This window comes from Cotesia glomerata, linkage group LG9 (assembly GCF_020080835.1).
Source record: "Cotesia glomerata isolate CgM1 linkage group LG9, MPM_Cglom_v2.3, whole genome shotgun sequence".
Classification (NCBI taxonomy): domain Eukaryota; kingdom Metazoa; phylum Arthropoda; class Insecta; order Hymenoptera; family Braconidae; genus Cotesia; species Cotesia glomerata.
In genome coordinates, this window is record NC_058166.1 from 11,733,549 (window position 1) to 11,758,384 (window position 24,836).

The 24,836-nt window shown below is 30.6% G+C and overlaps 3 protein-coding genes across 4 annotated transcripts in view; 1 reads left to right on the forward strand and 2 right to left on the reverse strand.

Annotated features, from left to right (window-relative positions):
• Positions 1-2,863: 2,863 nt before the first annotated feature.
• Positions 2,864-4,542, reverse strand: LOC123272243. The gene is made up of 3 exons (XM_044738942.1): positions 4,533-4,542; positions 3,545-4,019; positions 2,864-3,173 (listed from the first exon to the last, which is right to left on the reverse strand). The coding sequence occupies exons 1-3, from the start codon at positions 4,540-4,542 to the stop codon at positions 2,864-2,866; spliced, it is 795 nt and encodes a 264-aa protein (XP_044594877.1).
• A 94-nt stretch (positions 4,543-4,636) lies between these two features.
• LOC123271853 lies at positions 4,637-6,671 on the forward strand. Its single transcript, XM_044738361.1, has 2 exons — positions 4,637-5,201; positions 5,232-6,671. Exons 1-2 carry the CDS (start codon positions 4,847-4,849, stop codon positions 6,473-6,475), a joined length of 1,599 nt encoding a protein of 532 aa, XP_044594296.1. The 5' UTR covers positions 4,637-4,846; the 3' UTR covers positions 6,476-6,671.
• Positions 6,672-10,621: 3,950 nt separating this feature from the next.
• The window catches only part of LOC123271846 (putative aminopeptidase W07G4.4), a 155,721-nt gene continuing 141,506 nt past the window's right edge, over positions 10,622-24,836 (reverse strand). The window contains exons 7-8 of one of the 2 annotated variants that reach the window (XM_044738342.1): positions 15,841-16,080; positions 10,622-11,119 (exon numbers count right to left, since the gene is read on the reverse strand). In XM_044738342.1, coding sequence (XP_044594277.1) covers positions 10,670-11,119; positions 15,841-16,080 — 690 coding nt within the window. In that variant the 3' untranslated portion in view covers positions 10,622-10,669. The remainder of the gene's footprint in view (positions 11,120-15,840; positions 16,081-24,836) is intronic. The other variant, XM_044738343.1, reaches the window with a different exon arrangement.

Below are 24,836 nucleotides of genomic sequence, written 5' to 3' on the forward strand. Positions count from 1 at the left end.
AAATTTTTTTCCTTAATATTTACTGTCTTTGGCGCTTTTTTAATCTAAAAAATTTTTTGTACTTGGTTTTTTTTTTTTATTTAACAGTTTTTTGTAAAAATCAAATCATTATGGTTTGTAACAATAGTTGAACGTGTACTCAGCGCGACGGTTTACAGTGAAACTGTTTTTTGTAGGATTATAACATCTGCACGAAGCTAAGACCTGAATTGAAGTATAGCTAGTTGATATATAATTTGTAATTTTTTTTTAAATTTGAACAAAGTAATTGTTTACGACAGTAGTAAATAAAAATTGTTATAAAAATAGATGATAAGTTTAAAAAATTTCATCGGGTCTGGTTGTGTAGATTATACGTCTGCATGAAGCTAAGACCTGAATTGAGGTATAATTAGCTGATAATTATGTAATTTATAATTTTTTTTCAATTAAAATAATGTTATTCTTCACGACAGTAGTAATTAAAAATTGTTATAAAAATAGATGATAAGTATAAAAAATTTTATTGGGTCTGGTTGTGTAGATTATACGTCTGCATGAAGCTAAGATCCAAATTGAAGTATAGTGAGTTGATAATTATATAAGTTGTAATTTTTTTAAATTAAAATAATGTCATTCTTTCCGACAGTAGTAATTAAAAAATGTAATAATAGTAATAGATAAGATTAGAAAATTCCATCGGGTCTGGTTGTGTAGATTTCCATGTCTACATCAAACTGAGAACTGAATTGAAATTATAGTAAATCGATACTTGTAGGATTTGTTATTCTCTATTAGAAAATTAAGCTGTCATCTACGGTTTACGTTGTTTAATAGTATAGTAATAACAAACATGAAAATTTGGATGAGTCTGGTGTGCTTACTTCCGTAATCTTTATAAAGCCAGAATTTTTATTCAAATTTTTATAAATTATGTAACTAATTGTATTTAAATGAAAATGGAAATTTTTTTTGAGATTACGATAAAAAATACAAATTTTAATATTACTTGTGAAGCGGGATTCTTCCAATTGAACAAATACTAAAAATTTGTATGTTTTCTATGGTATCGTAGTCAATTCTCAAAATAATTTACATTGATTCCCTCACAGAGGGCGTAAGTCGCTTAAGTTTTTTACTTGTCGGTAATTCAGTTGATAAATAATTCTTATCTGGTAAGCTTCTTATCTCAGGGAAGGAACCCTTTTTATCATAAAATTATCTATAAACCGCTCTTACTACTGTCTTTGAAATTTTTTTCTATTTGTTTACTTTGTTTATATGTGCTGATTACCAGAATTATGCCAGTTCTTGCGGCTTCGTAAAAGTAACGGCATATAATTTTCAATAACAATTTAGAAATCTGGGTAAACGCAATCTGGCTAAAAGGATTATGTTCAATACTAGATCTGGGCAATAGGATTATGGGTTTTTGATGTCTACCCATATTTTTCAGTGATTATAATTAAAAATATGTGCGTTACATTGCCAGCCTCTGGAAGTGGCAGAGATAGCCGGACGGCACACGTCTGACTTGGGCGATCACACATTTAAGTAAAAACTTGAATGGGTGACCACTCTAGTCGGCGTTGGCTAGTGCGAGGGATCTCTGCACACTAGGAGAGGGGCTTAATGCTCCAGTGGTCGATAAAGAAGAGTTTTTTACCAATAACTGTTCCAATAGCCGAGTGGTGAGGATCAGGGCAAATGCGGTACAGAAGGCACAAGTCGGTCCACAGCCGCAATAAAAAGGGAAATATAGAGTGGAGATATAGAATGGAGATAAGTGGGGATATCAGCCTTGTAAAAACCAGATAACGGTATACAAGTAAAACTCAAAATAATAATAATAGAAAATTTACAAAAAAAAAAAAAACATGCACTGTTTTAAAAGTAAACAGAAATGAACACTCTTTGAATTTTATTATAATGACGAAAATTTACATCAATATAGTTATTTTCGATACGTATGCGCAAAGGTAGGTATTTTGGTAAGCTTGAAGTGACGTCACGAGGCTGAGATTATGAGTGCATTCTCAACACAACCGAGTACGTTGTTATCGGTCGAGCGAAGCGAGACCAGATAAAACGTACGAGGTTTTGTTGAGAATGTATTTGTAATCTCAGACGAGTGTCATCACTTCAAGTTTATTACCAAAATGCCAACTTTTGCGGATTCGTATCGAACAAAATTTTTTGTAATAGCAACAGCGAAACTCGGATTTGAGAGGATGCAAATAAAATTTTATTCATTTATGAACTGTCACACGTAAATAAATGACAAACTAAAATATTAGTAAAATTGTTTACAAGAATCGACTTGTCGCCAAGATTTTTTTTTTTTCGATTTATACTCTCCCTGGCGGACTATTGTAGGAAATAAACGAAACTAAATATCCTATAGTACTTTTTAGCATCCATGCGGAAATGTAGAGACAGATAAAGAGAGAGATGTCACTTATCCTTACGTGTGCGTGAAAAGTAGACCCAACTATAGATGGCCAGATATCCATCATTTTACCCCTCCTAAGTATAGCTCGAAATTCCAAGTTTCGGGGTTGGTGTTACAAAAAATTAATTTTCTTAATTTTACGTGATGTAAAAATTATCAGTCAATTTAAAAAAATTAAAAATTTGAAAAACAATAAAAAGTTCAAAAAGCTTTCTAAGAATATATTTACAATAGCTTTAAAAGGAATTAAAAAATTAATTCTTAAAATAATTATATTCATTTTTTCAAAAACTGTATAAATTGTCACGTAAAATTTCATCCAAAAATGTTAAGTACAATTATTTTCAAAATTTACATTATTAAATGTGTTGATAAAAATATTCCCTCGAATTAAGTTGAGAACTTATTTAACTCAAGAAAAAAAAAAACAAATCATTCGATTTTCAACCAAAAGTTTTTTGTACTTTTGATAATACGGTAAGCAATCATCCCTCCATAAACGGGAAAAGTCTTCTTCAAAGCTTCTTCAATGTTGATACAGTTGTCAAAATTCTGCAAGCATGAGGTCAACTCATCTTTGGATCGATGAAGCAAGTCGAAGTAGGTCAAATCAGTCCCATTCACAGGCAGCCGTTTCAATGTCTCAACTTCTTCTTCACATTTTTCCCAAAAATCTTGAAACTCTTCTTCATACGCAGCTTTCTTGCCTTCTTCACAAACAGGAATACCAGCCACCATTAACCTGATTATATGTTTCTTGATAATCATAATACAGTTTTCATCATGTCCACTGAACTCGTTATCATAGAACATACCACAATTTTCAACAAAATTGAAATCAACACCAGCATCCAACATATAAGTGAGAACTTCCTCGTGAGCCCACCAAATTGGATAAAAGAGAACTAAGTTTTTATGTGAGTTTTTTATTTTGCACAGAAGCCAGATCAAACGCAGGATGAGTCATTATAAATTGGACAATTTTTAGATCATTAGTCGCACAAACAGATATAAATACTTTGTAAGTAATGTGGGCACCTCGCGCTAGTAAAAACTTCATCATTTTAATGCTTTGTCTTTGAGCTGCCTTCCGTAATGGCGATATAAACTTACACTTTAGCATCCAAGTTAATTTGAGCTCCCATACTAATTAAGTATTCGACCATTTTGCAATCATTTAGTTTGATAGCAAGATCCAACAGTGGGTATGAATCGTAAGAATGAACCTGGGGCACAGATCCGTGGTAATTTACAGGAAATTCATCTTCCATTAGTCGCTGCAGGTAGTTATATTTCCTCATAGAAATTGCTGCATAGATGATTGGTCCACAGTCTATAGTGCTCGCCCATATATCCACTTGGTTGTCCAGAAGAAAGTCTACGAATTCATCGTTGTCTTGCAACATAGCCCAGAAGATAATTGTAAATTTTTTATACTTATCATCTTCGTCGTCATCCTCTTCTTCATTGTGATCTTCTTTCTCATCGTCATTGCCATCCTCATCTTCACTATCAATCGAAGTTTCTTCACTTGAACTTGAGTCTTCTGGTTCGTAATCATCATGACTATCATCATCATTATCATCATCTTGTTCGTGAATAAAATTGTTTACAATGTAGTTTTCATCAGAAATATTATCATAGCCCCCAGTTTCAAGATTACCAAAGAACAAATGATTAAATTTCTTATCATAATATTTAGTCTTGATCTTTACAATTGTATTGACCGGCAACTTATAATTATAAGTCAAAAGTTCGATTAATGAATTTTAAATCCGAGGATTTTCATTAATTTATATTTTTTTATAGTTAAACCAAATATTGTGGTCAACTCATTAAAGAGAAGAAAATATTCTAAAAAAGAAAACTGAGTACTTTTATTTTTCGATTTTTGTAAAAATTTCATGAATACTCTAGTTTCAAAAATTTATAATATCTATTTACAAAGTTTTATCGAAAATTATTTATTATTATTAAAGCCACGTTAAGAACAGTACTTCTTAAACTATTAAGAAAAAAAAACGAAATAATTTATTTAATATTTATTTTCTTATCAATACTATTACTTACCATTACTTACTATTATTATATTACTTATTACCAAATATCATGTTTCAAATACGCGCGTGAGTAACCGATAAGCCGCGTCTTCATGCAGAGTATTTGTTTATAAATACAGCAAAATATATTCTCATTGCGCAAGTCGTCAGTTTCCACTCCGCTATCATGCATATACATACTCTTTTTCTTCAAAAGAAGTGAGAAAATATACTCAAGTAACGCTGTCAGTCTAACCTATAAAATATACGCAATAGAAACAAAAGCTTGTTGACAATAAGTGCAATTTATTTTCATTAAAAAATACCGTAACAATAAGAGCAAGTTTTATTTGAAATAAATCACAAATATAACAACATGGTAGTTACTCAAACAATGCCTTCGAGTCTCGGTGAAATGATAACTTACAACAAACAAAATAAAAATGTTTACGGAGTGCGCATACCCGGTGATATGAGTTATGATTATTTACGCCGTGAAATAATGTTTGGAACAATTCCTGTGAACACAATTGTCCAAATTGGATACATCGATTATTACAATATTTATGCTCCGTTATTATACGATTGTAATAATTTTTTCAAGGTCACGGGAAACGATAATGATAATGATGATGATTACGACGATTTTGATGATTACGAATACGAGCTTGACAACTTGAGTGCTGCTAGTCCTCTTGCCAATATGACCATAAGTGTCAATATTGGTGGAAATCAACAAAATTCATTGAGCATTGGTGAAAATTCATCAAGTCAAACGATTACAGGAGGTTATTCACTAGTACCAATGGTCGTTAACAGTGCTCCAGCAAGTCAGATAATTGTTAATAGTTCTTTAGAAAGTCAGTTAAGCTTTAGTTTTGGTGGAAACCTAGCCAGTCAAGTTAGCATCGGTGGTAATCAAGCTGGCCAATTGAATCCTATTGACAATGATATTATCCAAGAGATGGGTGGCTTCAAAAGCTTAACAGTCTTCCATGTTGCTATGCTGCTAAATGACGATGAACTGTTGGAATTTCTCTTTGACAATAAAGAAAACATATTGAAGTCAACAAATGATTGTGGACCGATCATCTTCCTGGCGATTGTTATGAAGAAGCTGGACTACGTAAAAAGAATCCTTGATTCTGGGTTCTTGCTAGACTACCGTGCTAAGGTGCCAGAGCTGTCATTACATTCCAATAATTCAGCACTAGAAGTTGCTGTAAGCTTCAATGACTACAAGATGATCGAATTTCTGATAAGCCAGGGAGCTGAAGTCAACGTCACTGAACCAAATGCACTCAGCTCACCAATACAAATTGCAGCTAGAAGAGATGACGTTAAAATGATGAAGTTCCTGATAGAACAAGGCGCTGTTGTCAATGAAAACGTGCTCAAAATCGCTTCTAAGTCTGGTATGAATCTGAAAGCTATCAAGTTTTTGTTGAACAACCCTGCAGTGAAACTAACTTCTGGAGGAAATGATAAAAGCCCTAGTAAGCCTAGTCTTCCTGGTTTTAGTAGTTTTTATACACATAAAAACTCGATTCTTTTTTGGCCACTGATTTATGGCTACAAGCAGATGCTTGCTTGTTTTTTAAACGCTGGTGCTGATGTCAATGTCGTCGGTAAGGATGGGAAAATGGTCTACGAAGCTCATGCATCTCATAAAGGTTGTGTTGAGATGGTCAAGGAACACTTGGTCAAGTTAATAGCAGCTGATCTTGAAGTTTGTGACAGAAACAGGAAAAATGTAAAGGGTGAAGAGTATGCATTGTTCCTTGTAAAGTGTCAAAAGGAAGTTAAGGTTATGAAAAATATTCCTGTTAGTGGGACTGATTTAACCTGCTATGACTTGCTGCGAAAAGAAGAAGATGAGCTAACTGTCTGCTTAAAGCATTTTGACAACTGCATTGTATTAGAAAATAACTTGATCAAGATTTTTCCGCTCTACGGAAGGATGCTTGCCAGTCGCTTAAAAAGATGTACGATTCAGTCTACTTAGATAAGCAGTTACCATATTATTAATATTAAACTTTCTTGTAATAATATTGAAATCAAATTTTGAAGTTCTATTTCTTATTTTGAATTAAGATTCTAAAGAAACTTATTTTGTTTTGTAAAAGTGTATTCAAATTAAAGTTCTTGAGAATTGTTTTGGAATTTTTGAAAATTAATAAAATATTTTTTGGATAAAAGTCTTGCAGGAATTATTGAATTTAATGTTAATTTAATATTCAAAATTTTTTTCAGGTTTAACAAAGCTTTTCAATCGAAAGAAATTTCCATATCTGAAAATATTTGCTGCTAAACTGATTGAAATTCTATCTTTTGTGGGAGTACTTTTCCACTCTCGAAAATTTTGCGTCAACCACTGTACTCTTTGGGCCATAAAATCCCTTCCCCGGCATTCAAGGGGCTCATGACGTCACAGGACCCCAAGAACAACGCTGTGTTAGCAAAGGCTAACACCCTCAAGAGTCAAGGGGCACGAGGCAGATTTTCCTTAGCTTCTGAGATACACACATCTACGGGTTACTACACTTATCATATTTTCCTTTACTTAACGTATCGTATTATTGTAACCGCGGAGTACCATCTTGACATTAATACTTATACACGAGCTTAATCTATTGTATTGTTTTACTAATAACTATATTCTACGGGAGTGATTAATTATTGTAAAACTTTATTAACTTCATTCGAATATTGTAAAGAGTATAGTTATAACTTGAATAAATTATTAAACTAAAGAAATAGACTACTACACTTTAGACAAACAATTGCGCTTTTTGATTGAACTCTTTCTTTTCATATCATATATTTTATTAGCTTGTTGTTTGTATGAAATTTAAGCTGTATTATGTTTTTTCTCTTTGGTAAACTAACTCTGACATAAGCACACCTACGAAAATATTTTTTTGATGATCTTATCAATTTAGAAGAACGTATCAAGTACCAATAGATTTAATTTTAAACTGCTACAAATAATAAAGTGTTAAATAATCTAGGAGTAAGTAATCGAAAATTAACCATCAATTTTACTTTTTCGAAATAAATGAAAAAATTTTTAATATTTCTTACATTTTTAACATACGATTTAATAATCATATTCCCTGATAGCCAGAGTTTCAGACCAACCAAGTTGGTGTCAGATAGTTGCCACTAACTTAGCGACAACTTGCGGTCAACTTTCGAATTTGTAACTATTGGCGTCTAGCTGGCTACAAGTTTCTGAGAAAAAAAAGACCAATCTACTGCCGCAATATGTCACCAAATTTCTTGAGAAACTTGTCGTCAACTTGGTGTGAAAACGTTTCAGAAGCAACTTTTGTCGACAACTTGGTGACAACTTGGTGAACAAGTTGACATCAACCGAGTTCATTTCCAAGACTTGCCGCCAACTTGGTGACAAGTTGCGGCAGTAGATTATCAGAAAGTTGCCACCAACTTGGCTATCAGGGGTTATAAGATTGCAAATTAGCGTCATAACTGCTGCTTGTATTATTGCCAGAAGTAGAGATACGGAATGACCGTCATTTTTATTTTTGGTCAGGACACGGTCATAAAACCGTCCTGTGACCGTCACATAATTTTAAAAAATTTCTGTGATGCTGGAATGACCGTCACGTTTCAAACGGTCACAAATTTCGTCACTTGCATCTATATAGACGTTTTTTGACAGAATTTTTTAATAAAGCATTTTTTGAAAATTGATGCAAATTTTACGGTCACATTAAAAACCGTCATGAATTTGGTCATTCGCATCTACATAGGCGTTTGTGACAAAAATTTTTAATTATAATTTATTCTCAAATAAAAACTATAAAATAAATCGATCATTGTATTACCGAAGTTTACCGAGATATTTCAGTTTTAGCTTGTACAGGTAATCATTTTAAAGTCGAATAAAAATAATTTTTTTATATAACATTTTAAAATTGTCTTTTAATTTAAAATAACTTTTAACCATTAAATGATGCAATTTCAATAAATATGAAATAACATAAATCATATTATTACTATCATCATCACAAAAGTTTCTTTATTTAATAGTTACTATTACATATTTATCTTTAAAATTTCATATAGCTTCATATTTAAAATCAATAACAATATCTTTTTTTTAATTAAATAATATTTTTTATTTTTTCGAAAATATTCGTATTAATTTTAATTATTTAAACCATTGCATAAAATAAGTTATGACACAAAATTTATAATTAAATATTTATAAAAATTATTTACTATACTTATATTACTTCAAAATTCACTCGCAGTAACAAACTGTTATTTTGCTTTGAGTTCTTAGAAATTCACTAGATGGCAGCATTTTCGCTTGCTTGGTCCGTCATTTAACAAATGGTCCTGTAACCGTCCGATGACCAAAAAAAATGTCAATGACGGGACCGCTCGCATCTCTAGCCAGAAGAACACTCAGCAGCTGTCAACAAAATAAGCAGGGTCTTATTCCGCAGTTGGTGATGCAGCTACCAATCTTATCGATCAAAGAATGTAACTTGAGAAAGATAATTCAGTAACCAGTTGATAATATCCCTGATAGTGAAGAAAATCTACGGCCGCAAAATATGAATGCAAGCTAACAATCAAACTTGTCGTTAAATTTCCTTTCAACTTTACTATAACTTGATTGAAATACTTGTACAGAATGTACAGCAAGTCTTGATGTCAAATTCCAGAGTAATTTATAAGCAACTTAACTAAAACCGCTTGTTTTGCAAACTCTTTCCGTCAAGTTGGCTTCAAATTGCGGCCGTAGATGAACAGAAAGTTTCAGGTAAGGTGGCTATCCAGGAGATATCATAATTTGTGTACAGAGGAGAATATCTAGTGTCATCTAGTTGAATACAATTGAATTAAATTTATTCTTATTCTAGTAATTTTGTTTAAAATAATTTTCTAAATTAGTAAAAAATTCATTTTTTGTACCATTGTATTTCTTTTACATTAATTAATTTAAAAATTTTTGTCCTCATTGATCCTTATGATCCTAATGAGAAATCACAGATTTTATTTTATTTAAAAAAAAGTAACTCACAAATTTTTATCAAAATTTGTCTGAAGAAAGGAAATAACGTATTTAATAATTTGCGTAATTAAAAGAGCAGATTCAGACAATGTAATAGTAAAAATTAGTTAGTAATATTAAAATAAAAACTATCTCTGTTTCTTTTACTCCAATATGCAACGTTGCATTGGTAAATCTACTACATAAATAAAAATAAACTTGATATTTGATTTTTGAAACTTGTGAAATTTGTGGTATACCACTTTAACAGTCAAGATTATGTCTTAGTATATGTATTTTTAGAAATTTCATTTTCTAATTACTTTTCCGAGAAATTTTTGAATGAACTATAATACAGCGTCCGCAATTTTTTTCTTTGGAATGAATCGATACATAGTATTTTTATTCTACTAACGAATTACTGCACGTATCAATTTTCTTAATCATAATTTTTTTTATATAAAGTATATATTCAGCAAATTGATAGTTTTTTTTTACTTAGTATCTCAACTATCCCTTTTTGCATAAAAATAATATATTTTATTTTGACTTTCAATCACTTTGTTTTTTGCAGAGTAAATGATTTCGATTTAAAAAATAAATAAGAATTAAAAAAATACTATTAAAAAATTCTAATTGCAGTTTTTGAAAATTTATACTTAAGACATTTTTTACTTCAGTTTTTTTTTGTCATTGATTTAGTGGCAAAGAAAAATTATAAAAAAATGTCAAATGTTTACTGATTTCTATATCATAAACGGTTATCTATCCTGAAATTTTTACAATAAATTCTTTGAATTGAATCAAATTCTACATTGAAAAATTTTAGTCCCTTAAAATGCAAATTGATGGCATATTTTCTTAACAAACTCTTTCAAGACCGGTTTTTCAATAATTATTACCAAAATCATACTAAAATATTTCCAATATTCGAAAAAAAACTTTTCCGTCAAAAACATATAACTCAAATCTGTAACAAAATATATTTAAAAACCAGGTAATTTTATTAATTCTCATATTTTAATGAATGTTAACCACAAATTTTCTAAAAAAATTAATAAAGAACTAATTTGTTTTTTATAAATAATCAAAAATTCAATAATTTCTATAAAAAAAAGTTTATCACATAAAATTATATGAATGATAAAAAAAAAGTATAAAAACGTGAAACTATGCAGTTGACAGACCATTTCGCTTGTTACCGTGATCATTACCATGACTATTCTGAATGTTATCAACTTTAACATTGGTTCTCGGTATTTCACATTTGTCTGAGTCAGCGCAGGGATCCTTTGATAGCGATTCTGGATACGGGATGATGGGTAGCGGATACTGGATGAATTGAGGATTCTGGGAGAAATCACCAGCAATTCCGGTTGGATACGAAGACGTCATGGGAACCGGTTTAGATTCAAGCTTACTGACAGATTGCGTCTGCGATTCTAGTCGATATGGAGGGTCTCTTTTTAACGTCAGACACTTGCCTTGTATCAGGTAGCAGTAAGACATCCCCAAGATTGGACTTCCCTGATAGATCTTCGATAGATCTCGATCCATCGACAGGTGTGAGGTCAGTCCGATAAATGTGAACTTTAGTGGAATCTCACTCTCCAGGCCATGCTGCAATGTAAAAATTCAAAAAAAAGGTAATATTCTAAAAATTTTATTAGTTTTCATAGTGTTTTATATTTTTATAATTATTGGACGATTCATGATGCGATGCATCAGAGTGTTTTACGATCAAAAAATTTTTTTCGCCTCACTCTGGCAACTATTTTTATTATTATACCCTCATTAATTCACGGAATTCAGATATTTTGCATGCTTTTGGGAAGATAATTTAATGGAAACTAATATAATACTTCTCAAAAATTTATTCAGTGCAATAGTAACTGAAAAAAATATCGGAATAGTTCAAAAAATTTTCTCGTATGTCAAGTATGAAAATCGTAAACACTGTAACTTGCGAAAAAATCCATTGCGTCAAACTTTTTTTTCTCTTTGATTTCTTGAAGAAATTGTAGGTCCCCTACCGCAAATGGCTATGTAATTCAATGTCGTTTAATTGCAATTAAAAATCAGCATTATAAGTCAGGCTCTTTTAGATTTTTTAAACTTTTTTTGTCATTATATTCTGCTGCCGCATTACCATCAGTCGATAAAAAAATAATGTCGCGTCTGATATGTGGCCATAATGGATCAAGTATAACCGTAAAAAAGGTTATTCTGGTTAGCACCCATTACAGAACCATAAAAATGAATTTCTCGAAAAATATCTATACAGTTTTGTCGTGGATATGATAAAAATAGATACTTAACTGTATTAAGGGACTATAAAATGTACAGCGAAGTCTTTTTCAGCGTTTAAACGACTATTTACTGTCAATATTCACACTTTTATATTCTGTCGTAATTTTGGACACTGCATATAAAATATAAGAGATGAGTGGTAAATAAAATAATGTGGGGAATGATATGATATGAGGCAGTAAATCAATATTTATCATTCGGTTATAAATTATTTTTTCATGGCGACGTATCTTTCATGGGACAGGCAGAGCAAGTACAAGACTCGAGGAACTGGGTCCCAAAAATCATAGAAACTTCGTTCGAAGCTATTCTAGGAGGTTTTTAATGAACTATGGAATATAAGACGCGATTTTATCAATTTTTTATGAATATACTACAAAAATTAACTTGACTCCAGAGACAAATTCTTGAGCAAAGAAAACCACTTTTAAGATTTTTATTCTCTTGAATCAAAGCAAAAAATTCTTCAATCAAGTAAAATTTGCTTGAATCAACAAGAATTTCTTAACTTAAGAATTTTTTTATTCAAATCAAATCGATGAAATTCAAAATGATCTTTTTGGTTTAAGAATTTTTCTCTTGAACTAAGTTTACTTTCTTTCAGTGTAGTCATAATTTGATAAATTGATAATTTTTCATAAGCATATCGAGAAATTATGAGTTGTTTCCTATCACAATTTATAGATTCATCCCTTATTATGCTTATTAGAATATTAAGTATAAACTGTAAAAGTTCATCGATTCATTCCTTGATGTAAACTGATAACAAAATTAACTTTTTAAAAGAGAGAAAAAATTTTGATTTACGTGTCAGTATCAAAAATTTAATTATTTTGAATTCGGCAAAAAAATTCTTAAATTAAGAAATTCATCTTAGTTCGAGTAAATTTGACCTGATTCAATAATTTTTCTCCTTAATTTACAGCAAAAAAAAATTTTTAATTGATTTTATTGGTTTAAAAATTTTTCTCTTGATTCAAATTAACATTTTTATCAGTCTGTTTATCAACAACTTGAGGAATATTTGTATGTTTTGTGAATTCATTTTTCGATATCGTCATTTTTGATTCACGAAATTTTTGTTTTTTTCATTAATTTTTTTAAATATCCTTCTTGCAAAAATTAAAAAAAAATTTTTTTTAAATATGTACATGAGTATTCACTTCAGATGTTGAACCTCAATTGTTAAACGAATAAGTCAGAGAGTAACGACTTGTTACAAATTTTTAACAACAATCAGAGGCTCCAAAGTATCATTATGAATTTTTTAATAAAAAGTTTCTCTTAATTTCCTACGACACTGTCGCTTATTTATTGTATCTAAGTGTTATTGATGCAAAATCAACAACATAATGATTTGAAATATATCTGTCGCTAATTCCTCAATAGTGTAACGTTTGCATCTAGAGTGTAGAATCTATAAACTTGGAGTAAGTACATGAGATGTGAGATGTGACCTTTGCAAAACTGACGACTCTTACATCTTATACATTATACAAACTTAAACACTTGTGCAGTAAGTTTAAGACGCTGAATTAAATGTACCGGTTGCACTGTTAACGAAATTTACGAGTTGGCAAATCTAAACAACTTTAATTCACGACACGACAACTTGGGTAATTAAGCCGGTTGAAAATGAGTTGAGCTTTAATAGTAGTTTAAGCAGTAGTATAGAGTAGCTAAGGGTACTTTTACCAAAACTTCTCAGCTTAAGATTATTGTCAAGACCAAAAATTAAAAGAAAACAAAATTTAATTAATACTTTCATTGCTATTAATGTTATTCACTAAAGGATTTATTTCAATGCTATTTAAATTTGAATAAAATTTTTAAATAATCATTATTCCAAGTGCCAAAGTATTAATTAACTGAGCGTCGTAATTACCACGATAACAGTGTCATTCAAATGGAAATAAAAAATTTTATAAGTAGTTTGAATTTAATTTTAATGGGAGTTGAAAAATCGATTTGATGCTTTGAGTTGACTAATTGTACGGTTAACTTTTAATGACTTGCTTAGAGGATGAAAACCTTTATTTAATGTTTGTTCAGCTGAAAATCATGGTTAATTTTGAGTTATTCACATCAGCTTGAAGTTACAAAAATAAAAACTTGCACGCTAATTATTATGTGTGTTATACTTTCTTGCAGCAAAAAAAAATAATACTTAATTTATTACCCGAGTAAAAACATAAAATAGCCGCAACAGCGCCGTTCGGAGTCTAAGTGCCCGCAACAGCGCCGCATCACAGCCGCAACAAATCTGTGATAAAATAAAAAAATTATAATTGCCGCAACACTACCGTAACACAGCTGCACTGTAATAAATATTTCTAAAATACTTCTTAAATCCCGCAACACCGCCGAAACACAGCTGCAACAAATCTGTGACGAAATAATAAAATTTTTTGTGAAATTGTAGCTATGCTTTAGCATTGGGGTACAGCAGTGTTGCAGCGGTGTTGCGGCGATGATTTGAATAACATCAAGCAGCGTGCAGCTGTGTTGCAGCGGTGTTGCAGCGATGGTTTAGATTAAAACTAAACAGCGTGCAACTGTGTTGCGGTTATGCGAGTCGAGAATAAAGATTTCTTGTTGCGGCGATTTTGTCTTCCAAAGGGCTGTAGTGCAGCGGTGTTGCGGCAGTGGATAAAAATTTTATTTTTTAAAAATCAATTTTTATTTTTAATCGTAAATTTTTAATCGTAAATTTAATTTTAATCTAAACCATCGCTGCAACACCGCCGCAACACAGCTGCACGCTGCTTGATGTTATTCAAATCATCGCCGCAACACCGCTGCAACACTGCTGTACCCCAATGCTAAAGCATAGCTACAATTTCACAAAAAATAGCATCATAATTAATTTATCACGCAATAATTAATTAATAAATAACTTGAACATAAATTTTAATGTAAGACCTATTGTTTAATCTCCTTTTATTCAAATGCCTAATATTCAAACGAAAAAAAATTTTTAAATCAGGCCAAAGTACCGCGAAATTATTGATTCTTTTTAGTCGTATTATTGAAGTATACTTTTAATTTTGTCCCCTGGGTTGAACAGAAGTGGCACGCCTATCGAAATACCCTGTAAAAATTTTATATAATGATTAAACTGCGATGGGATTCGAACCTGGATCGTCTGCATGAAAGTCTCGAACATTACCAACTGCGCTGCAAGTCGTAGTTAACTAAAAGAATTTACTTTAGCTATTTGAGTGATCAACAAATATTTTATTTCAATGTATACCTCCAAACGAAGGTAGTGCAGCGGTGTTGCGGCGGTGTTACGGCGGTGTCGCGGTGGTGTTACGGTGGTGTTGCGGCGGTGGTGCAGTGGTGTTGCGGCGGTCGATCGAAATTTATTATTTTTTAGTAGAAAATAATAATTTAATTTTTACTCGGGACAGTGCAGCCGTGTTGCGGTGATGTTGCGGAAGTGTTGTGGCAATCACAATTTTATTATTTCGTCACAGATTTGTTGCAGCTGTGTTTCGGCGGTGTTGCGAGATTTAAGGAGTATTTTAGAAATATTTATTACAGTGCAGCTGTGTTGCGGTAGTGTTGCGGCAATTATAATTTTTTTATTTTATCACAGATTTGTTGCGGCTGTGATGCGGCGCTGTTGCGGGCACTTAGACTCCGAACGGCGCTGTTGCAGCGCTGTTGCGGCTATTTTATGTTTTTACTCGGGAAGTAATTATGATCATATTAATTCATATGAAATCATATATGCTTTTTATATGAACATATCTTTTCATAGATATCCTCATTTACGAATAAATTTATTACAAATGATCTTTTTTTTATTTTTTTCATGATTTGAAAAAAGTTTAAACATCTTTATCCGAAATAAATTTTGAAACAAAAGATACTAAGCTTGTTTGAGGCATGCAAAATGCCACTAAATATCACTGTAAATTAATTCAGTACAATACTTCCCCGTGGTGATGAAATATAATTCATGTAAAATGTATGTAAGCGGAGTGCTAATTTGTGTAAATATATATTTATGTGTGTAAATATACCTTGTTTAAACCAGATGTCATTATGAGAAAAGCCACAGGACTTTGTTGGCAACGTTCGCGTCTTGTTATTGGTACATTTGAACTTTGTTTTATGTCATCACCTTCCGCTGAAGATAAATGGGCGGCAAAATCTTCTCGGCGCATTCGCGATACTTCAAATGGATCGCCGATTAAGTCACCAGAGACTTCTAGTTTTTCAGCGTTATTTTCACTTCGGGCTACTGCATTGTCTATTGCTATCTGAATTTCATAAAATTTTATATTAAAATTCAAATATTCGGAATTCTAATTATTGTCATGACACTAAAGTCGACTAAATCAGCCGTTCAAAAGTTATAAGCGGTTCACATACTTTCACACACGCACACACACACACACACACACACACACACACACACACACACACACACACACACACACACACACACACACACACACACACACACACACACACGCACACACGCACATACACACACAGACATAGTGACAACCTCGCGGGAGTAGTCAGGGAAGCTTCTTAGGACCTCAAAACGTCGAGATCTGATGAAAACTCGATTTTCGAAAAACGAGGTAAAACCAATAATTTCCCGATTTTCTTAGCGGGAAGTTAAAAAATTGTGTTTTCTAGAAAAAACCGATTATTATTTTTTTAATTTTAAATTACCGGGTCCTTTATGTTTGTAGATTTCTTTCAACACCATTAGTGCTGTTAGCACTGTTCTATTTCTTCAAGATGCAAATACGACAGATTACAGTTTTTACAAATTATATTAACGATATCTAAATCTATTTGATTTAAGAGAAATAACTTCTTAAAAATTTTGATTTTTGCTTCGAGATATTAAGTTTGAAATAATTCAAGAAGTTTATTCGCAAGCGAAGAAAATGAAGCAAAAAAGACAAAAGTAGAAAGTTCATCATTCATAACTTCTACAAATTCTAACAATTACTGGACTGTTTTCAAACAGAAGAACCTATATATCATTATACTTAATATATGAAGATCGGTGTTTTTTTTTTTCATTTTTTTTTTTTTTTTAATTTAATAAATCAAAGATAGTTAATATTATAAGCCAGACTACCCGATCCAAATTGTTGGAGAATGACTAATTTTTCATTATTATTTGTTCACCATAATATTTCATCGGTATGAGGTCTCATACCATCAGAGAAAATTTAGGTGAAGATAACAATTAAATTTGTTTTGACAATTATTATTAGAGAAAAATGTAATTTTTTACTCAGTGTAACTTTTTTCAGTAACTGAAAAATTAATTCGGACAGCCCAGACCAGGACTCGAACCTGGATCTTTTGGTTACGCGCCAAATGCTCTACCAGTTAAACTATCCGAGACCTATCCGTAATTACTATTCAGTTACCTATTAAGTTAGACTGAATAATTCTCATTTGGCCAAGAATATTTAATGTACAATGCGCGTCATTGATTCATACCAGTTAAAAATTTTATGGTAAGATAGAAAAATCAAAATTTCGACATCTGTAAATAAAGAAATCGATAAAAGGAAAATCTTTATAAGCATCAATTTAAACAAAATTGAAAAAATAATTCACTGAAAATAAATAACTTAAAATATCAATCACGATTAAAATAGAAATTAAAAATGTCAGTAATTAAAATAATTACACTTTACAAAATAAATAATAGTAAATTTATAATATTAAAAAAAAAAGACAACTATATAATTGGATAATTTTAAAATTTATCAAATATAAATATAAACATTGAATAAAATAAAATGAACTGAATTCAGACAAGTCAGTAAAAATACATTTGAATATTTATATTTATAAAAATATTGACAGTTATTAACATGCGAACTCTTAAACAATAGACATCTATAAATATAAACTAGCAAATTTAGAAACCCGTAATTTTAGACATCTGTAAATTTTGATTTCTATAAATTCATAAATTAAAATAAAAATACAATTAAATATATAATTGCTTGCAATTTATGAGGTTATAAAAAATTAAACCAAAACTTCTATAATGCTCGAGAGCTCTCGACTACAACCCTTAGATGCTTACGGAGTCGGTTCTCCAGAAGGTTGCGGATCAGGCAGCGGCGAAATTCTCCGCGCTCCAAAAAATAACTTAGACAATTTTTAAATAGCGAGTGTCGAGCTTATCAGAGTTAGCTACTCATGGAGGTTAACGGAGTCGGTTCTCCAGGAGGTCTCGGATTAGACAACGGCGGAATTTCCCGCGCTCCAAAAAATAACCTAGACATTTTTAAAATAGCGTGTGTATTTCTTCAGACTGACGTTGTATATGTTCCCTATAATTTTGCATTCTGTTATAATATTGTTTTTAATATTTGATTACAATTTTTTCTTACGTCGTGGACACTTATTTTTGACTGTAAACAAAGAATTTTATAAAATAAAGCAGAAACAGAAAAATAAATCAACCATTTGAAAAATTGACATTTGTATGAAGATTCAAAACTGTACATAAATTTTTATATTTAATTAAAAACTATATGTAAAAAATAGGTTATTTTTTGCAGTACAAAGAATCCATCCGCTGCCTGATCCGCAACTTCCTGGAGGACGATAAACCTCCATGAGTAGCTAACTCTGATAAACACGACGTTCACTATTTCAAAATTGCCTAGGTTATATTTTGGAGCGCAGGGAATCTCGCCGTTGTCTAATCCGAGACCTCTTGGAGAACCGACTCCGTCAACCTCCATGAGTAGCTAATTCTGATAAGCTTGACACTCGTTATTTAAGAATTGTCTAGGTTATTTTTTGGAGCGCGGAGAATTTCGCCGCTGCCTGATCCGCAACCTTCTGGAGAACCGACTCCGTAAGCATCTAAGGGTTGTAGTCGAGAGCTCTCGAGCATTATAGAAGTTTTGGTTTAATTTTTTATAACCTCATAAATTGCAAGCAATTATATATTTAATTGTATTTTTATTTTAATTTATGAATTTGTAGAAATCAAAATTTACAGATGTCTAAAATTACGGGTTTCTAAATTTGCTAGTTTATATTTATAGATGTCTATTGTTTAAGAGTTCGCATGTTAATAACTGTCAATATTTTTATAAATATAAATATTCAAATGTATTTTTACTGACTTGTCTGAATTCAGTTCATTTTATTTTATTCAATGTTTATATTTACATTTGATAAATTTTAAAATTATCCAATTATATTGTTGTCTTTTTTTTTTTAATATTATAAATTTACTATTATTTATTTTGTAAAGTGTAATTATTTTAATTACTGACATTTTTAATTTCTATTTTAATCGTGATTGATATTTTAAGTTATTTATTTTCAGTGCATTATTTTTTCAATTTTGTTTAAATTGATGCTTATAAAGATTTTCCTTTTATCGATTTCTTTATTTACAGATGTTGAAATTTTGATTTTTCTATTTTACCATAAAATTTTTAACCGGTATGAATCAATGACGCGCACTGTATATTTAATATATGAAGATCGGTGTTTTTTTTTTTTTTTTTTTTTTTTTTAATTTAATAAATCAAAGATAGTTAATATTATAAGCCAGACTACCTGATCCAAATTCTCCAACGCTCTGTTACTATCGATATCATCAAGTATCAAGTATGTTTCAAAATAGGTTTAAGTAAAATGTTTGTTTTTGTTTAGAGTTTTTTCGCTATTTTGAATAAAAGAACTTATCTTTGAAGTCTTATCATGAAATTCTTGCAGGAAAACAAAATTACAGAGAATATTGTTTTTTTTACGAAGAACTTGATTGTATCTCATGAAGATAATATACTTTTCGTTGTAGATAGTGAACTTCTTAAGCACATGAAACGAGTTCAAACTATTGAATCAAGACAACCAATTCTCTTTAAAATAATTTTGTTCTTGCAGGTATCCATGGATCAACAGTATTTCTCTTTTGATTAATCGAGTAGTTTTTTTCAGTGGAAACGTAAAAAATGTTGGTTTAAAAATGTCATCATAATTGATTTAAGATTCACACTATACAAAAACGATATCACTGCAATATGAATATAATATTAGTTATTAGCGCATACGCAAACAAACTGCTGATTAATCTAAGTACAGGTTATATTTATATTTTACGCTGACTATGTTTTTTATGATGATCCATCAAACAATAACCAATTAATGAAAAATATTTTTTAGAATTATTTTCAACCCATTTTTTTTTTCAAAGTATAACACAAACTGAATTTTTAGTAAATATATGATTGATTAATTAAAATGTTTTTTTGTTATAGTCGCTCAGTATAGTATATTACATACATAGGCCAGTAAAATAAGTAAAGTTTCAGATCACATGTAATTGTTGGCCAAGGTGAAGCCGAGGTTGACAAAAATGTGGTATGAGGCTTTACTTTTTACCAAGGGGTGTGAATACTATTTTTCTGCTCAATGTAGTCGGAATGTGGTAACTTCGTTGAGCGCAGCAACCAGAAAGTTGCCATTTTTCGGCCGGAGAGCAGAAATAGTTATTTTCGATACACATGCGCAAAGGTAGGGATTTTGACGGCTTGAAGTGACTTCACAAGTTTGAGGCTATGGACGCATATTATCAAGACCAAGTTATTTATCTGGACGAGCGTAGCGAGTCCGGATATAGTACGAGGTTTTGATGAGAATGCATCCATAGCATCAAACGTGTGCCTTCACTTCAAGTTTGTCAGGGTCCCTACCTTTTAGCATAACATATCGACAAAATTTTTTATCATATCAATTGCGAAAGTCAGATTTGAGATAACAGTCAAAAATATTTTATTACTATTTATTTTAATTGAAGGCACAAGAATTACGTCATACGAGATTAAATAGCGACGGATTAATTGTACGTACACAGTAAAAAATTTTGCGTCAATGCGTCAAAAAATTTTGTGTTGAAAATTTTTATGTTAAATATTTAACACTTTTCTATGTTAATTTAACACAATCAATATTAAATTTACATATAAAAGTGTTAAATACTTAACACAAAAATTTTTAACACAAAATTTTTTGACGCAATGACGCAAAATTTTTTACTGTGTATACGTTGAAGTCGTTTACAAGATTCGACTGTCGCTAAGACTTTTTTGCGATTTTTACTCCACCCAGCGGACGTTTGTCGAATTAAAAGATAATTTGACTAATCTGTAACAATAATATTTATTTAATGCCGTAAGATGGACGGCGGAGTTCCTAGGGTCCATACCTTTACAAGCATGGAATATTCCATATATGCTTGTAAATTAATTAAAATTCAATAAAATTCATCAAAATAAATGTAAATGAATTAATATTGATTAAAATTAATAATTTATCTAAAAATAATATTTTTTTTTGCATTTCTGCAGAAATGTAGAGATAGATAGAGAGAAAGAGAAGTTACTTTTCGATATACTAGTGCGAGGTAAATTAACTAAACTATAGATTGCCAGAAATCGTATTTTTTGCGCCCTCTGTATGTTGCTCGAAAATCCAACTTTTGCGGTTGATATGACAAAAATTTCATTTTTCAAGCACTGGTTGACGTCCGCAAAAGCACTTATTTCTCAAGACTCTACTTCACCGGCTGTTTTTTCATTCCTAGACCGCAAAATTTATCTCCCCTTCTTTTTTTGTACTTTTATGGATAGAACCGGACGGAATTGAAAGAAACTTTAAAAGAAAGTCACATTCTAGCTTACTGACCGAAGATTTTTAGTATCATAATTTAGTTACTATTGAGTGACGCTAATTTTCTGTCTATTTGCAGTTTGTTACGGAGACCGATTGTTAGTATAATATTAATACTAATTCGCTTATAATAAACATACAGCAGCTAGATAATAATCTATAGCTATTATCATGCTTTTAATAGAAAGATTATTGTGAAAAATTTATTAAAAAATTATGTATAATAATTACATACAAAAGTTTGATTGAAACGTAAGCATTTAATTAGTAGGTTTGTATTCCTCTCAAATTTAACTTTCCGAGCGATAATGATAAAAACTGTTGTACGTTATTCAGCCGCTCAGTCGCGATTCCGACGATGTCAATTTTACTATATTCGTTGTGACACGGATTGACGGAAACGAGTGTAACTTACCTTCCTTGGCTTTGCTTTAGAGTAAAGTCAAAGTTACGCTCATTTTCGTAAATTCGCACCAAAAACCGCAGGCTTATATCGCAACATCCACGTTGTCAGGAAAATTGCCCCTTTGCGGCCTTATGACGTAAATTACTATCCGAACAAAAACAGTTTCACTGTAAAAAAGTCGCGCCAAGTCCACGTTCATAAGACTATTAGGAAAAAAAAATTTTTTTTATTCTTTAAAAAAAGATACAAAATAAAAAAATTAAAAAATCCAAGTAACCGATATGATTGTTTTTGATTTTCGGAAATTAAAAAGAATTTTATTGTAAATTTAAAAATTAAAAAAAAAAATTTTAGAACGTATTTAGTGTGCTTGGTTGCAAAATATTTTACTTTTAATGAAATTCGTAAAATCTATTTACTAGGACTTTAAAAAAATTGAAATAGACAATGACGCACACCAAGTACGTTCTAAAATTTTTTTTTTAATTTTTAAATTTACAATAAAATTTTTTTAATTTCCGAAAATCAAAACAATCATATCGGTTACTTGGATTTTTAATTTTTATTTTGTATCTTTTTAAAGAAAAAAAAAAATTTTTTCCTAATAGTCTTATGAACGTGGACTTGGCGCGACTTTTTACAGTGAAACTGTTTTTGTTCGGATTTTAGTATTTTTGTAATTATAATGAAAATTTACAATCGGTACCAACTTAAATCTCGTGTTGACTGCATTTTTACTGCAACCCATCCCCTTGAAGCTACAGTTTATGTAGATGTAATTCCAGTGCACTCTGGCGGCCGTAAATGTAAGCTGTGAATTACTTTTTAACTGTAGTTGCTTATCTATAGGAGGATTACTACACATTTTTATTTTATCTAGTCTGTGGCGCTGACCTTTCTCCATAAAAAAAAAGTCAGGATCGAAATTTGTGAGCGAGCTATAGTATGTGCTGATAAAATTTAATAATTTAAAGTAAATAAATTGTTATAAGTGAATATAATTAATTAATACGGTAAAGTCAATTATGAATTACTGTTATGATAAACAAATTGGATAAAAAAAGTACCGTAGAATTAAATAAAATTTCGCAGCCTCAAAAAACCGTTCTGCTTACAGTAAACACAGTCGGTAGTCTGGCGCTCCGTTTACAACGGATTTGAACGGAACTTGGCGCCAGATTCTACCGAATCTGTGGATTACTATTTTCATGCACGTCTACTCATATTTTCGTATTAGTGTTATATGATTCTTAGAGAGTTCGTGAAGATCACAAAATTGCTTTACTTTGACGTATCGAAAGTAAAGCACTACCTTAACCGTTTCGCGTTATGGAGCATGCAAAAGTTTTCGTAATAATGGTCAAATTAATGACATAAAATTTAATTATGAAGTTTTTAGCCTAATTTCCTTGATTATGCGCTTAAATTCCGGTAGCACAATGTGACAGTATTCAATAAAGGTCATGTAACAGTAATCAATTTTCCGTAACATTAATTATGGTAGTTGAACATTTATAAGTAAGTGCTGATCAAAACTTAAGAGTCTGAAGCTGAAGTTCAAGAGTATCAAGTCTTTGAAAGTAAAGTAAACGATAAGTGACGAGCGATAACAATCAAGACTTTATTATTTTCGCTCATACTTTTATTAAAACGGTGGATTAAAAAATGTAGACACGCCAATAAAGAAAATTGAATTGCCCAAGTTTTAAAACTGCTGAAATAAAGTTGAGTGATGCGCTCATATAACTCGTTTCGCTTCTGCAACAAATTAAAGTATAAAAAAGATAAAAATAATTTGATAAATCGCAAGACTTTGACGAATGAGATTTCATAAACTTATTAAGAAACTGGACACGGAAAAACAAACAAAAAAGAAAAAGGAGATATATTTTATATTTTATATCACTTCTTAATGAATTCTCCACGTTGAATGAAACCCACGGGATGATGGAGATATAAAAACATTTTATTACTCTGTCTACAATTTTCTCGCTATAAACCTTTATGTATATATATAGATATATATGAAACAAAAAATTGTGAAGATTACAAAAGAATCTCTAGAGTACACACGATTGCAACAAATGGAAATGATTGAATTCAATCTATTTCATTAAGTAAAATTGAAAGATATAAAACATAATTTTCATTCTTTTAGTTTAAAAAAAAAAATAAATAAATAAATAAAATTCTATCATATAAATTGTCACTTACCAAATATTTTATAGATGATTCAAAAATAAATCTTTTTTCAAATATGACCTCTAAAGTTATAAAATTTTTTGAGATAAATTTTTTGTTAGATGAATGAAAACATCAGTGAGTGAATTTGATGAAAAGTTAAGAATAATTATCAATATAAATAAATATTCAATTGAAAAAATTTTATTTTAACTTCTTCACAAAAATTGTTTGTACAAACAAAGCTCAAATGTTTATGTAGTAATATAGCTTTTGAATTGTTTTTCTTTATAAATCAATTTAGTGATTCTATGACTACAAATAACAATTTTAGATAGTCACTTGGATTGTAAGTACTCAATGTTGACTTTAAAAACTGAATGCTTACAGAAAAAAAGAATTGACAATCAACAATATTGCTTTGTTTCATCTTCGAAACTTATTTCAATCTATTCATTCGTTTTTTTTTCTGTAAAAATTATCATTTAAAATTTCTAAGAGTTTGCCTGAATTTAAGTTTGATTATAATTTACACGGAAAAAATTGGTGTAAAAATCGTATCAAAGCGATACAAAAACTGTAACACTGGTAATGCCATTTAGCTTCGATTTCAATAGATAGTTAAGTCATAGGTTGAATATTTCTTATGTATTTCTAATTTTAAGAATAATTATGAAAAATATCAATGTAAAAAGTCAGGTAAAACCAAATGTGCATGCCTTAAGCGCTCATGTCATACGTATGTTA

Bases quoted from the DNA above. Each gene is read 5' to 3' on its own strand.
- LOC123272243 (XM_044738942.1), bottom strand. The intron at 3,174-3,544 runs GTAAGTTTATAT...ACATATAATCAG, and splicing joins ATTAACTTGGATGCTAAAGT to GTTAATGGTGGCTGGTATTC.
- LOC123271853 (XM_044738361.1), top strand. From the start codon at position 4,847: ATGGTAGTTACTCAAACAATGCCTTCGAGTCTCGGTGAAATGATAACT. The intron at 5,202-5,231 runs ATCAACAAAATT...GCATTGGTGAAA, and splicing joins AAGTGTCAATATTGGTGGAA to ATTCATCAAGTCAAACGATT.